Source organism: Gallinula chloropus (assembly GCF_964237585.1).
Source record: "Gallinula chloropus genome assembly, chromosome: 2".
In the NCBI taxonomy this organism is placed as follows: domain Eukaryota; kingdom Metazoa; phylum Chordata; class Aves; order Gruiformes; family Rallidae; genus Gallinula; species Gallinula chloropus.
In genome coordinates this window covers 54,430,621-54,443,982 of record NC_140086.1, presented here as the reverse complement: position 1 = coordinate 54,443,982, position 13,362 = coordinate 54,430,621, and the positions used below count along the sequence as shown (strand labels likewise).

The following is a 13,362-nucleotide window of genomic DNA, read 5'->3' as shown; positions in this document are numbered from 1 at the left end:
TTGTAGACATCCTCTTTATTGTCTAACAGTTGCTCCTTTACTGTTTTATAGTCACTTTGTAAGATTTTTGTATGTTCTATTTTTGTAAGTTATAGTATTATAAACATTTAGTGACACAAGTTAGTTATAGCAAGCACAAACAATATGTTTACATTACTTTTTCCCAATGAGATTTCTTGACCCTGTAAATTGGTAGCACCTGTATTTAATTACCATACTACTCATCAGAGACGGGGGGAAGGGGGTGAAAATGATGAATTACTTCAGAAACCAGAAAGGGTTTTCAACCTTGGCACTAGATTTAGCATATAGATCATGGAAATCTGTATTGCTTAGGAATTAAATGAAAATTGAGTGCACACCTTGAAAGGGCCTCAAAGAAGAAACTGTGACTGGATTTTAGAAATACGCATTTAACCTTGGTGCAAAACCAGCCGAGTTCAAGTCAATTTTCATGTTTTATTACCAATTTTTCAAAGAACTGACAGTTTTCAAATCTTCCGATGACGTGAAAACATTTTCAGCTACTAGCTCTAACCTTGGAATAAATAAAAGTAATATTTTTTTATTGCAACAGCTCATGGCCTATGGAGGGAAGCTGAGATATACTGTTGCTTTTTATGCTTTGGATGGCTTTGGAACATCAAACTTTGAGCCACAGATTCTAATGAAAGGAGGTCACACCAGCAAGTTAGTCATCTATGTAGACATCCCTTCTCCAGAAAATGGAGTAAGAACTGACAAGGAAGTAGAAATGAAGGAGGTAAGCCAAAGCATTGTTGTGGAAATATTTTTTCCCTTCTATGAGCTTTTACAGAAAAGATCTCTATATTTAATGAAACACTTTGAAAAATGCATATCTGATTTTAAATAGGCTGAGTGAGTAGAGTGCTTGAATTAAAATGCATCTATTTTAGGCAAATAATGGCTGGGGATACGCTTTAGCAGCACATACCATTTTGACATTGTTTCCTCTTTTGGAAGTGCTGAAGGTGTTACTGTGGGAAGCTTTTCAAACACAGGCTCAGCTCTCAGTGATAAATGACAGCTATTGTCACACTCAGGCAGTCTCTTAATTTTGTAGTCTGCATGTTACTTTCACAGCCTAGAATGTCACACAGGATGTAAATAGCCTAGTGGAAGCAGTAAGTTGGACTAAAGCTCACTGGACAATTTCAGAGAGGATGATGATGATGGACCTCCTTTGCTCTCTGAGACTTGGGTTATTGGGATTGAGGTGAGGTTTAGCCTCACTTAATGGCAGGAGGGCTCAGTTAAATCAGCTGTTTCTAACTGCATGTAAAATGAGTGCTGTGAAGTCCTGGTCTCTTGACGCTGTGTTGTCCAGATCCAGTCAGAAAAAGCTGGGATGTGCAGGCCTGAACTGCTTTTCTGTAGAAACTGATCATGGAAGTTGTGTGCAGGGAAGGAGAGGAGAAATTACATAAACACATGTCTTGTCTTAACATGGAGTGAGGTTTTGGATTTTCTGGGACCTAGAGTTTTAGACATAGTCACTGTGACTGCATTGCTGAAAGAACACATGAGGAACAGAGCATTGCCTTGAACGTTCATGGTTTTATGTGGTTTCTCTAGGATTCTTGGAAATATTTTAACTCTGTGTCTGATGCGCCTGTCTTGCGTTCTGACTTCATGTCTGTGCTAAGCAATGTTGAATACATCCTCATCAAGGCAGCTTATGGCCAAGGACTGCAGCAGAGCAGGTAAAGCAATCTCTGATTGCATTTACTTATTATGTTGCATTTACTATAATTCAACCCAAAACCAGTTACAACAAAGCTATGCAGTGAATATTTAACTCAAATTAGAGAAATTTCCTATTTATGACTTCTGTTTTTCCCCTGATAAGAAAACATATATGACCTTTAATGGCAGCAGAATTGCTCCTTAATTCTTTCTGTGAAACACTAAATGTCTCTGCTGCTCGCTTTGATAGAAAAGCCCATAAAGAAGTACAGAGCCTTACGGGCTGAGGCAGTGTTCTGCAGGAAGGGTGATTTAGTTAGATGTGGATGTTTTTTTTCTAAATTACTTTTCCCCATTGTATTTCTATGGTTTGTTTGTTTTTTTTTAATTGAAACCCACAGTCTCCTAAGTTATTTGGTTTGTGTCAATCTAGGTATCACCTGTAGCTTTCTGCACTCTGGGCAGTGGTAATAAAATATTCCCACCTCAGAATTGTAGCCATTTTGACCAGAACTAAGTTACTAAAGAGAAGGAAGAGATGGGATATTATCATTACATCTTTCACTATGTAAATTAACAAGACAAGCAGAGATGTGTCCAATGGAAACCCAAGAACGCACATCTTCACAGCAGTGAAGTGTGGTTCTACAACCAGTTTTAGGATAATTTTTGATTCAAAGGCTCTCAACAATCTAAGCTCTGTCTAATACTGTGGGACAAAATAGACGTGTTTCTGCCTAGTGTTTCTGAGGCAGAATTATGTACTCTTGCATGGTTGATTCGTCAGGTTTTGCAAATCATTGTTCATGCTGTCTTCTGCATATATCTTGTAGAATTGCAAATATCTCAATGGAAAATGCAGTGAAGTTTGAAGAAATGCATCTAGGCAGAGCTAGAGCTCATCTCATAGAGCAATGTACATGCCCTGCTGGCTATGCTGGATTGTCCTGTCAGGTAGAGAATCATTGAATCCTTTTTGTGTGTCTAATAGTGAGATAATAAAAGTCAGTTATGTGGCTTTAAAAATTGCTTGCAGCAATGGATAGCTGTAATTTTTTTAATTCTTCCTTTACATTTTGCTCCCCTTACTAAGAGCTGCGCTCCAGGATACTACAGGGGAAAGCATACAGAACTTGGTGCAAAAGAGCATCACACTCTGACAGCACCTTGTGTGCCATGCCAGTGCAACAATCACAGTGAAACCTGTGATCCAGAAACTGGAAAGTGCTTGGTATGTACAATGTATACATTTTTTTCTATTTGTTTTACCTGAACATACAATCACAGTAACCTATGGAAGGAGTTTCTGGGAGAAGTATATGGCTGTACTGCTTGGATGAAGTATAATTACTAACTAATCTTAACATTTTAAGAGTCATTAATTATTTTAGTTTTAGTTTTACTTTAAAAATAACTTTATCAGTTTGGTTTGTCTGTTTTTCTGTGAGACATTTTGGGCTTCTGTCCATGTTCTGGCCAAGGGTTGTTGTAGTTACACAGAAGAGAAGCAAAGGAAACAGTAATCACAGACTAGGTCAAAATCTTTGTGTCTCAGGAAGGGGAATCTTTTGAGGCTTTTTGAACTTCCAGAGCCTGGAGTAGTGTAAGGATATGCCTCAGCTAAGTTGATTTGCTCTCTTCTCTTGTTTTATCCCAAACATTGCAAAGGGGCCACACCTGACTAGCACATCGCCTCTCTTGTGTGTGGGCTGACAGCCCTGTGGACAGCAAATTTTCAGCTAACCAAATGAGGCACATTAAGTCTGTTCTCTGGTGTGGCTCAGTAGGCTTTCCTGAAGTTTTTTCTTCAGTTTTTTATTTTTCCACTGATGAGTTGGTTAGTTCAAAGTCAGCTTCTGCTGAATTCATTCCTGAAGTCAGCTTTTAAAGAGAATTTCCTTAGTCCTTCAGGCTTTTTTTGTTAAATTCATTCTTCTGCTTTCAGCTTTGTCCTAAAGTATGTGTCACATGATTAAGAACTATGGGCCTTGTTTCTACAAGGCCAAAACACAAGGTCTTTCACATGACTGAATACTAGTAGCTATTCCTCTCAGCTTCTTGCTGCAGGAGTGACAAGTCACCCACATGTTAACATTACTACATAGACATTTGCAGCTGACTAGGCAAAAGAGATGGTCTTCACTTCTTCCACATGCTAGGAGATGGTATTGCTACTGATTACTGTCTTCAACTGACCTCTAAAATGTACACAGTCACAAGAAGATGATTTTTTTTAAAAAAAGGAAAAAAAGGAGAAACATAATTTTATTGGCTTAGAGGACTAGTCAATTAAACTATATTATTACCAATTTAGTATTAAGAGCATTGGCTGTTGATCAGTACTGTTGAGAGATTAAATACAGTGTCTGAGAATCCTACCTCTGGATGGTCCTTGGTTTATAGCTTTCAGATGCATTTGCTGAAATATTAAAAGTTAAATTTTTCATCCAGGTATCCTGTTCATCCAGATATCCTGTTTATTTTTTCTATCAGTTGCCTTTTTTGAGGGTTTTTTGCTTTGTACCATGATTTCCTGACCTGAATTAGATTAATAGGAGAAATATATAAATTGTAATGGGAATTTAGAGCAGAAATTAGGTCAGCATGCCTGAGGGGGCATTCACATAAGATAAAATATGCTGGCATTCTGCTTATTTTTGCATAAAAGATTCCTCCACTCAGAGAATGCTGACCAGTGGGTAGCAACATTGAGAGATGATTGTTGGAAACTGTACAGGCTTGCTGATTGGTGGAAAGATAAACTCCCTGTTGTTGTTTGTTGTTGCTTTAAACTGTCTGAATTACTTTTTTGTGTATCAGAACTGCAGAGATAACACAGTTGGTGATTACTGCAGCACTTGTGCCCCAGGCTACTATGGGAAAGTAATTGGATCTGCCAATGACTGCTCTCTCTGTGCCTGTCCCAGAGCCAACCCTGTTAGGTAACCAGAACTTAAATCCAATGTCCACTTTAGCATTCTGGAATTCTTGTGCTGTTACATCTCACCTCTTGCTCCCTGCCCCTCTCTCCCCCCCCCACCCCCAACAACAGTAGTTGTCACAACATGTCCTTTATTTTTAGGCATGTATTTGGCTATGTATTTTACTAAGTGGTGCTTACATTCAGAGTTGTTCACAGCCAGTGCTAACTGTGAGGCTTTAAAATTAAAAATATTGACTGGTAGATAAGATGATGTTTTCTAAGTATACAAACCACATAAATTGTTTTATAGATAACAGAGCATCTCACATGATTTAATGTCAAATGTGTGTCTCTCTTAATTTGAAAAACAACACTTTTTTTGTATTTACAAAGATTTAGGCCATCTCCAGTCAATGTAGGAACTTTTCCTTAGGTCAGTCCTAGGGGGGACACCAAGTACTCTTTTGTTTGAAACTTACATATTTGTTTGGTTGGTAGAGGAATGGTTTGCTTCATATTTTGAAAATCAAGATGCTGTGCTGGCTGATTTTTCTCCAGAAGCTTGAAAAAGCATATTTGTTGTTTGGTTTTGCATAACTGAATCAGAATAAGAGTCTAGCAACTCTGTCCTGCAAGTGTCAGTTAATTATATACTATAGCCATATCATGCAACATCTGTTTTTCACTGTCTCGCCTTTTAAAAGGCAGGATGTTTTACCATGTTATATCATGGAGTCATATTGGGAAAGCAAACTTTTTAAGTAACTTAAAACACAAATTCTAGAGCACTGCATAAGATTGAGCAGAGGATGCTGTTGCTTACAGTGTTTAACCTGTGGCTGAAGGTGTTCTCTGTCTTTTTATGGTCTTCCATTTACATGCTAGCAGGTGTTTGTTTATCCTTCCTTCAGTTTTAGTCCCACTTGTGTCCTGAAAGGTGTTCAGGATTACCACTGTGATGCTTGTCTCCCAGGATATGAAGGACAGTACTGTGAAAAGTGAGTAACACTCTCTCCTTGAGAGAGTCCAAAGAAGGGATATGAAGATGATTAAGGGCTTGGAGCATCTCCCCTATGAGGAGAGGCTGAATAAGCTGGGGCTGTTCAGTCTTGAGAAGAGAAGACGAAGGGGGGATCTAATTAACGTCTATAGGTATCTTAAGCAGGGGATGCAGGGGGAATCAGCCAGCCCCTTTTCAGTGGTCTGTGGAGACAGGACAAGGGGCAATGGCTGCAAGTTGGAGCACAGGAAGTTCTGCACCAACATGGGGAAGAACTTTTACATGGTGAGGGTGACAGAGCCCTGGGACAGGCTGCCCAGGGAGGTGGTGGAGTCTCCTTCTCTGGAGATATTCAAGACCCGTCTGGACACCTATCTGTGCAATATGAGCTAGGGAGCTGCTTTGGCAGGGGGGTTGGACCTGATGATCTCTCGAGGTCCCTTCCAACCCCCATGATTCTGTGATTCTGTGAACATCTGATGTTCCCCTTTATCCCCAACTCCCAAGGACATGTTTATTTATATAAGCTATATTTGTGCTCAGAATAGATTATTCAGTGTTTGTAAATAAATATGAGTACTCAAGGATTTGAGTGATTAGGAAGTTGTTAATTGAAAACATATCAGTGATTCTCAAAGATAAACATAGCATCTAATTTCATGATGAATATCCACTGACATTCAGTGTCCCATTCTTCTCTGTGTAGGTGTTCCCCTGGCTATTATGGTGACCCTCAGCTTCCTGGTGGCAGCTGCCATCCATGTCAGTGCAACCCAAGCGGCTCTGTTCACGTCAATTGTGACCGTGCAACTGGTCAGTGCCTCTGTAAGCAAGGAGTGACAGGGCAGCTCTGTGAGGAGTGTGAACCGAGGCATCTTCTTGTAGAAGACGAATGTATCTGTAGGTTGCTTTTAAATGTTTGTTTTTCTAGTGGGTTTTGGTCAATTCCAGTGATATCTATGCATACATCTATAGTATATTTCCATTTGAAAATGTTGAATTCCTGTGTTACTGACCTCTCACATCTGAGCTTGCTGTAATACTACTTTTGGAGTTATCCTAGATCAGTAGGCATTTGCACCAATAATTAGTTGTGCAATTTCATATGAGAAGGTGGATAGTAGAAAGACAGAGCAAGCACAAGTAATCTGTCCTTACAATTAACTGGGATTTAGAACTCTGATTATACTTTTTGTGAGTTTATAAAAATAAAACAAACCCAAACCCACTATAAGCTGAGCTTTCTGTCTTAACCCGCTTGGATGGGTGTCAGTGGCATCATCCTGGATTTATAGTAATATAGCTAAATAGGCACAATAAATTTATAATACAGCAATCAGCTCGATTACTGCAGGAGCAGTAAGGCTTGAGTGTGTGCTACCCTAAGGGGGAGTGTGTTTGGAATGGGTCCTCTCTTGGGGCAGGAAGGGGAGGGCAATACTGCAAATCTCTTTACTCAAAGTTACGATACTTAGTCACTCTTAAAAGGTGAAGGCACATACTGTGTAAATGAAAATAAATTTTGGTATTTGGTGGCTTCTTTTTAATACTAATACTGTTTTCTCCTCTGAAATGGTTTATTCAGCTTGTGATGACAACTGCACCGGAGTTCTGTTAAACAGTTTGGATAATCTCAACAAGGCCATACTTTCAGTGAACCTCACTGGTGTTGCTCGTGTGCCCTATGGGATATTGTCAGAATTGGAGAACATAACAAAATATCTGAAGGTAAAAAAATAGTACAAATAGTAAAAATACGTAGTCACACCTCTAAAGCAAAATTTGCAGCTGCTCATACGTGCCAGTAATTGAACAGAAGCCCTCCTGAAGTTTATAGCTGAACACGTGTACGTGTAAGCAATACCAGATTGAGACCATTTCATTTGGTATAGAAGTATTCCTGAAGTTATTTACCCACCTGTATTGCTTTTTGATCTGTTGTACTAGCTTTTAAAGAAATGGATGAATAAATTTTTCACTCAGTACTTTGATTATTGCATGTGCTATATGTACACGCTTCACTCGGGTTATGTTCATCCCTAAAACTGCCCAGACTACTGAAAGCAAGGGAATAATTTTCAGCAGTGGAAGAAAAACATCAGGCCAGGTGTTGTCCCCTTTTTTGTTCCCTTTTTTGTTTTCCTCCTTTTCTCTGCCAAGGTATAGAGCTTGAGATTTTTCCCATAGAGTCCTTGGGAAGAATGTATCTGGCGAGCTGCTTCTCCACTAACCAGGGTGCCTGGGATGAGGCAATTTTCTTTCCTTTTTGTTGCATAGCAGTCCAAGTGTAAAGTCCTCTATGTCAGGACAGAAAACCCAGGTAGAATGTTTCAGTGTTGGAAATTTTCAGGCTGCTCATGGCAAAGCTTCCTTCCAGCTCCTCTCCCCCTTAAAACGTGAAACACCACATTTTGTGGCTCTAGATGGTCATGTGTTGTTGCTCAGGATTAAGTTCATGTGCTGTCTGCACAAAGCCAGAGATAAGCAGAGTCCTTCCTACTTCATTGATAAGGGTCTGCTCAGCAGTAAGTCAAGCAAGACAAGCTCCAAGACAGAAGCCAAGCTATATTTGTATTCCAGCATATCACAATAAAATCAAAATGATGTGAGCTGTCCTGTGCTGCTGGATTTGACAAATTAAGAGTTTGCATCAAAATATCTCCTATTCAAGGCAGAATGGATTCTAATCAACGTACTTCAAAATCTTAATAATTACAGTATCTGAAGGCAAACTTGATTAAATTGCATGTTTATGCTTCAGCAGAAATACTTTTATCCTTTAGTTGATAAAATTCTAGTTATAAAGCTTCAGTTATGCTTCCCTTCCTTTATGTCGTAAGGCATAAACATACGGAATTGTTGCAATACTTTAAGGATACAATTGACTTGCTCTCTGTAATTGTTTTGTGTTTGTATAGGAGAATAATCTTCTGGGACTATAAACATTATTCAATGTGTAGCTTTTGTTTAGTGCTTTAATTATAAAACAAAGGTAAAAACAAAAGCAGTTTAACTTTCTCCTTTCATGCATCCAATTTTTTGTATTAAAATCAAATCAAAGACAGCTGCCACTCTTGAAAGTGGGATGTTAAAAGTTATATAAAACTGCTTGTGACTGATAGCAGTTCTGTGTCTATAAGGCCACAATGTTCTTCATGCAACTTAATTTTGAGGATAACCTAGTAGTTTTGTAATTTTTGTCTGGAAGCAGGTTCCCCTCTTCCTTGACATTCAAAGTTTATGTCCCCTTTTGCCTTATACTAAAGTAACTGTAGCTGGAAGCCAGAAAATCCCCAAGTTTACATGAATTACAGATGTTCTCTGAAGGACTGTCCCTTGCGCTGTATTGCGTCTTTGCCTCATGCTGGTATCTGAGGACCTCTAGTATTTCCCTTTTTCTATGTTTTAGGCATGGGTCTTTCAGTAATGAGCAAGTTAACAAATTGGATAGCCTACTCCTCGTTGCTTCTCTATCTCCAGTCCACCTGAGAATTTAAGTAATTCTGGGTTGTTTTGGTTTGGGGTTTTTTTTTTTAATTTAAGCAATACTCTTCCTGACAGACCTGGGAATACTTGCTGTCCCATTCTGGAACTTTTTAAGAAATCTTGCCATGCTTTATCCTAGGAGCCTCAAGAGTTCCAGCTTCTCTTTTCCCCTTGTTCTTTCCTCATTCTGAGGAAAAGACTTAGAGGTTTCCATTTCACACAAGGCTGTTGGGTAGTTCTGTGTATTACTATGTTAAAAAGTTGTGCAGAATGATACTTACTATGGTATTTACAATGACTGGCTTTGAAACATCTGGAATCTAAAAATAACGTTTTGCAGACTTGCTTTCTGTAAGAGATGCCTTAAGTTTCTTTGCATCTTTAGAGAAATGGTATTCTGCTGCAGGCATTGACTGTATTAAATACAATACACTTGGGTACAATGGCTTATTTATTGTCATATAAAGCAGTTTTGAGATGACCTTGAAACAAAATGCAGCCTATTATCCTCTCACTGGTGAGAGGATCTCCAGGGCTCCTTGTGTTAACTTATCATTTCTGGAAGGCCAAAATCCTGAACTCTTAAGTGCCAGCTGCTGGATTTTGACATGGAAACAGAGGTCTGCAAGATCATCCTCACAGATGTACCCTAGATGTAGCTGTTTTGACAAGACCAGCTGCTGATACAGCAGCTGTGGTACTGGATAGAAGCATTTCATTTTGATGGACATTAGAGCTTTTCAAAGTAGCTTACTTGGGCAGCTGAGGTGGGTGAAATGGAGAGTCAGGAAAGTGGAAATTATGCTGTCGTCTTATTACTTGATTGAAAGTGCAGCATAGCTGGATCCTTGTTTCCTTATTTAAAGAAATGACACCTTTTTGCATATGTAATTACTCTGTCATCTTACATGCCTTGCAGATCAGTCACTTAAAACATAAATAATCTAGTATGCACAGTTATATTCTTCCCAGAACTTTTCTGGACACACAACAAAGTCCTTAAATTACAGTGTGGTTTTACTACTTGTTTCTTATAGGAGTCTATAGTTCCTAGACAAGATCCAACTTACTCATTAGCTACAGCAAAAGAAAATCTCCTGAGTTTGTCAGGAGGGATTAATCAGCTGCATGAAGAGGTAAGTGTTTGCTTCTTCAGTCTTAGCCTTTCCTTTGAGATCTCATAGTGTGGTAAAAATTTTCTAAACACCTGTCTGGCATTTATTTAAAATCTATAAAGTTCAATGAAATGATTCAGTCTATTCTGTAGTCTTTCTGAGGGGAGTTGATTGGTCTGTGGAATTCTTTTGCTAACGACAGTATCTTACGATATTGTACAGGATTTCCACGGTTTCTGTTTAAATTCTGTTTAAATTAAGCAGCTTTTTTTTTTGACTGATTGTTTAACGTCCTAAAGCTGGAGAAAGGGAGTCTCACTAATTTTAATAGGTGAAGCTTATTCAAAATTACATCATAACTAAATACTCTGTAAGTCTTTACCTATTTGTATTCCTTATTCCTTATTCAGTTTCAACACAAGAAACATTGTAGGTAAAAAACAGACCATAGTACTTCAGCTATTAGATCTGATTTGCTGACCATGTTTACCTATAACTTTCCGACTATATGTGTAATCTAACTAGGGGTTTGCTCTTAACAGTGTTATTGCTAAAAGTGATGTATCCTGAAGAGTGACTCCCTTAAGATACATTAATTGTAGCTAAAAATATGGATACTTTTTACTTTGTTAAAGAAATAGCTTTGGTAGTTAAGATCTTACTATGAAAATAATTGAGAACAGTTCTCTACTGACAACAGAGGCAGGAACTTTCAATATAATTAAGGCATCTGCAAGCATAGAAGCATTAAAGACTTATGAATCAGCTAAGTCTACATTAAAAAAATGCCCCAATTTTCCTCTCAAAGTTTTCTCAATGTTTGGGGGAAAAGTGTCAAAACCATAGACAAATGTCATGAATTAATGGGTGTTCTAGAAGAATGTCAAAGATTATCTCTGATTTTATTCTAGTCATCTAGATTTTTGCAAAACGCTCAGCAGCTTAATGCAATGACTCAGGAAGCCAGGAATAAGACTCAAGAACTGACTGGATTTATTGACACAGTACATACAACCATCAAAGGTATCCTGCTTTTAAGATATTTCCTCTTCTTTCAAAGAATTTAGAACGGTATTTCCTTTACAACTTTTGAAGAACCATTTACATGGAAAGTGCTGCAGTTTGCACAGTGGGTTCAGATATATACTTTTGTTTTAATGGTATGACTAAAGTGTTTACTCTCCTACTTAGTACTTGCTGAAGTTGCTATGTCACTAAACGAAACACTGGGCCTGGATCTTCCTCTGTCAAATGCTGCTTCTCAGAGTCTGCAGGATGATATTTCTGCCCTTTTGGATGCCTTGCGCAAGAAGAATTTTGTTCTACAGCATCGTAATGCTACCAGTGTCCTAAAGTAAGCTTTTACTGAAAACTTTAATTTGCATGTCTGTACTATGCAATACTACTTTTTGGGAGAGATCTGGAGAAATATTGTGCCACAGTAAGAGGCAGACTGATGGATAGCTAGCCCAGGTGGAGCTATATGAACTCTAGGGTTACATTATTTGAAGACATTTGGACATCCCATGTGATACTCCTGCAGCCAATGGCTCTTCATTTGTAGGTGATACAAAATGCCATTGCAAAAAATGGAAGGACTCATTAGTTTGATTCAGATGTGGCCATAATGCACGTTTCTCTGGAAATATTCAAAGCCAGGCTTGATGGGGCTCTGAGCAACCTGATCTAGTGAAGTTGTCCCTACTTACTGCAGGGGGGTTGGACTAGATGACCTTTAAAGGCCCTTTCCAACCTAACACATTCTACGTTTCTATAGTCCTTGTTACTTTTGGCCAGGAGACAGTGTAAGACTGTCTCAGTCTATTGCAAGCCAAGGACATGTCAGGTCTGCTGAAGGATATGATGATTTGTTGTTACTGGAATATGATTTGCAAGTCAAACCAAGGCCCTTGTTTCAGCATTCTGAGCCACTGTTTAGGATTGTATTCCATTGTCTTGATTTGTTCCAAATGAAAGGCTCCTTTAAAATGGCTTTTGCGTTCATTATTTGTTAACATTCATTGCCAGTCTTGGCAATACAAACATCAACTCTTCCAACAATCAGCAAAAATTTTGTTCCAGTTTCAGAAACACTAAGTATTGACCTAGCCTAACTGTAAGAATGTTAATGTTGGCTTCAAGAGATGAAGATTTAGACCAGAATGGAAAATTTCTGAAAATTTACCTCTTCTTTCTTAAGTGCTTTGGTTTGGGCAGGATAGAATGTTTATGCTGCTAGCATATCTGATATTGTTCAACCGACTACTGTGTTTTGTTCTTGTACTGAATATTGAATTGTAGAGAAATTAAATAGACTAGAAATGTACATTTTTTCTTATTTTTGTAGGAACTTCTAATAGCTCTTTATTTTGCACTTACAAAAATGTCTCAATGTCCTGTTGCATAGGAACAGAATGCTCTGATTTTCAACATCAACTCTTACACAAGGCATTTGTAAATTAACTTTTTGAATTAAAAGGTGGTTTGAAATTTCAGAAAGTTCTCTGATAGGTGTTCTTTTAGAGGTTGAAGAGGAATCTTAAGATTTATAAGATTGTTTACATTGCAGAATTTATCATGCAATGCAGCTGTAAATTCAAAACTGATTTAAATAAGCAGCTTGACCATGCATTTTTCAGGGAGCAGATGTTACCCCTTGGCCCACAGTGGATGGAGCTTGTGATGACATTGTTAAGCAGTGTTCGTAGCTGAGGTCTCCCCACATTTGCCATGTAAGGGAATGTTCCCAAATAATTTTAAATAAACACTTCTTATTCGACACTGAAATGAAAGCCATTACTGTCTGTAAAATGCTTCCATTCTTGGGACTGTGGCTTCTGAGTGTAAGGCCTCTGAATTAGCAGTTTTAAGAAATACATGCAAATGTACATGTGTTAAGATGGAAGTGTGTTTTGCTATATATAATTGTGAAATAATGCTTCTTTTGCTTTGTCTAAAGATCTATATGATACGAAATCTGATTAAAAGGAGAAAAAGTTTATTGAAAAGTATCATCACAGGAATTGCAGCATATGGGTTGAAAAAAGAGAAACAAAGGAATAGACTTTCAGGATCATTTTCAGTTCATTCCTTAAATATTGGAAAGTGTTCAACTGGAGATGCAAATATTT

General features: G+C 38.2%; 1 protein-coding gene across 1 annotated transcript in view; it reads left to right on the top strand.

The window, feature by feature from the left end:
• Positions 1-13,362, top strand: part of LAMA1 (laminin subunit alpha 1) — a gene marked incomplete at its 5' end in the record, with an annotated part of 103,645 nt that overhangs the window by 62,450 nt on the left and 27,833 nt on the right. The window contains 11 exons of the mRNA XM_084279905.1: positions 578-763; positions 1,597-1,724; positions 2,541-2,661; positions 2,801-2,938; positions 4,528-4,649; positions 5,542-5,628; positions 6,337-6,530; positions 7,216-7,358; positions 10,154-10,252; positions 11,143-11,254; positions 11,423-11,585. Coding sequence (XP_084136031.1) covers positions 578-763; positions 1,597-1,724; positions 2,541-2,661; positions 2,801-2,938; positions 4,528-4,649; positions 5,542-5,628; positions 6,337-6,530; positions 7,216-7,358; positions 10,154-10,252; positions 11,143-11,254; positions 11,423-11,585 — 1,493 coding nt within the window. The remainder of the gene's footprint in view (positions 1-577; positions 764-1,596; positions 1,725-2,540; positions 2,662-2,800; positions 2,939-4,527; positions 4,650-5,541; positions 5,629-6,336; positions 6,531-7,215; positions 7,359-10,153; positions 10,253-11,142; positions 11,255-11,422; positions 11,586-13,362) is intronic.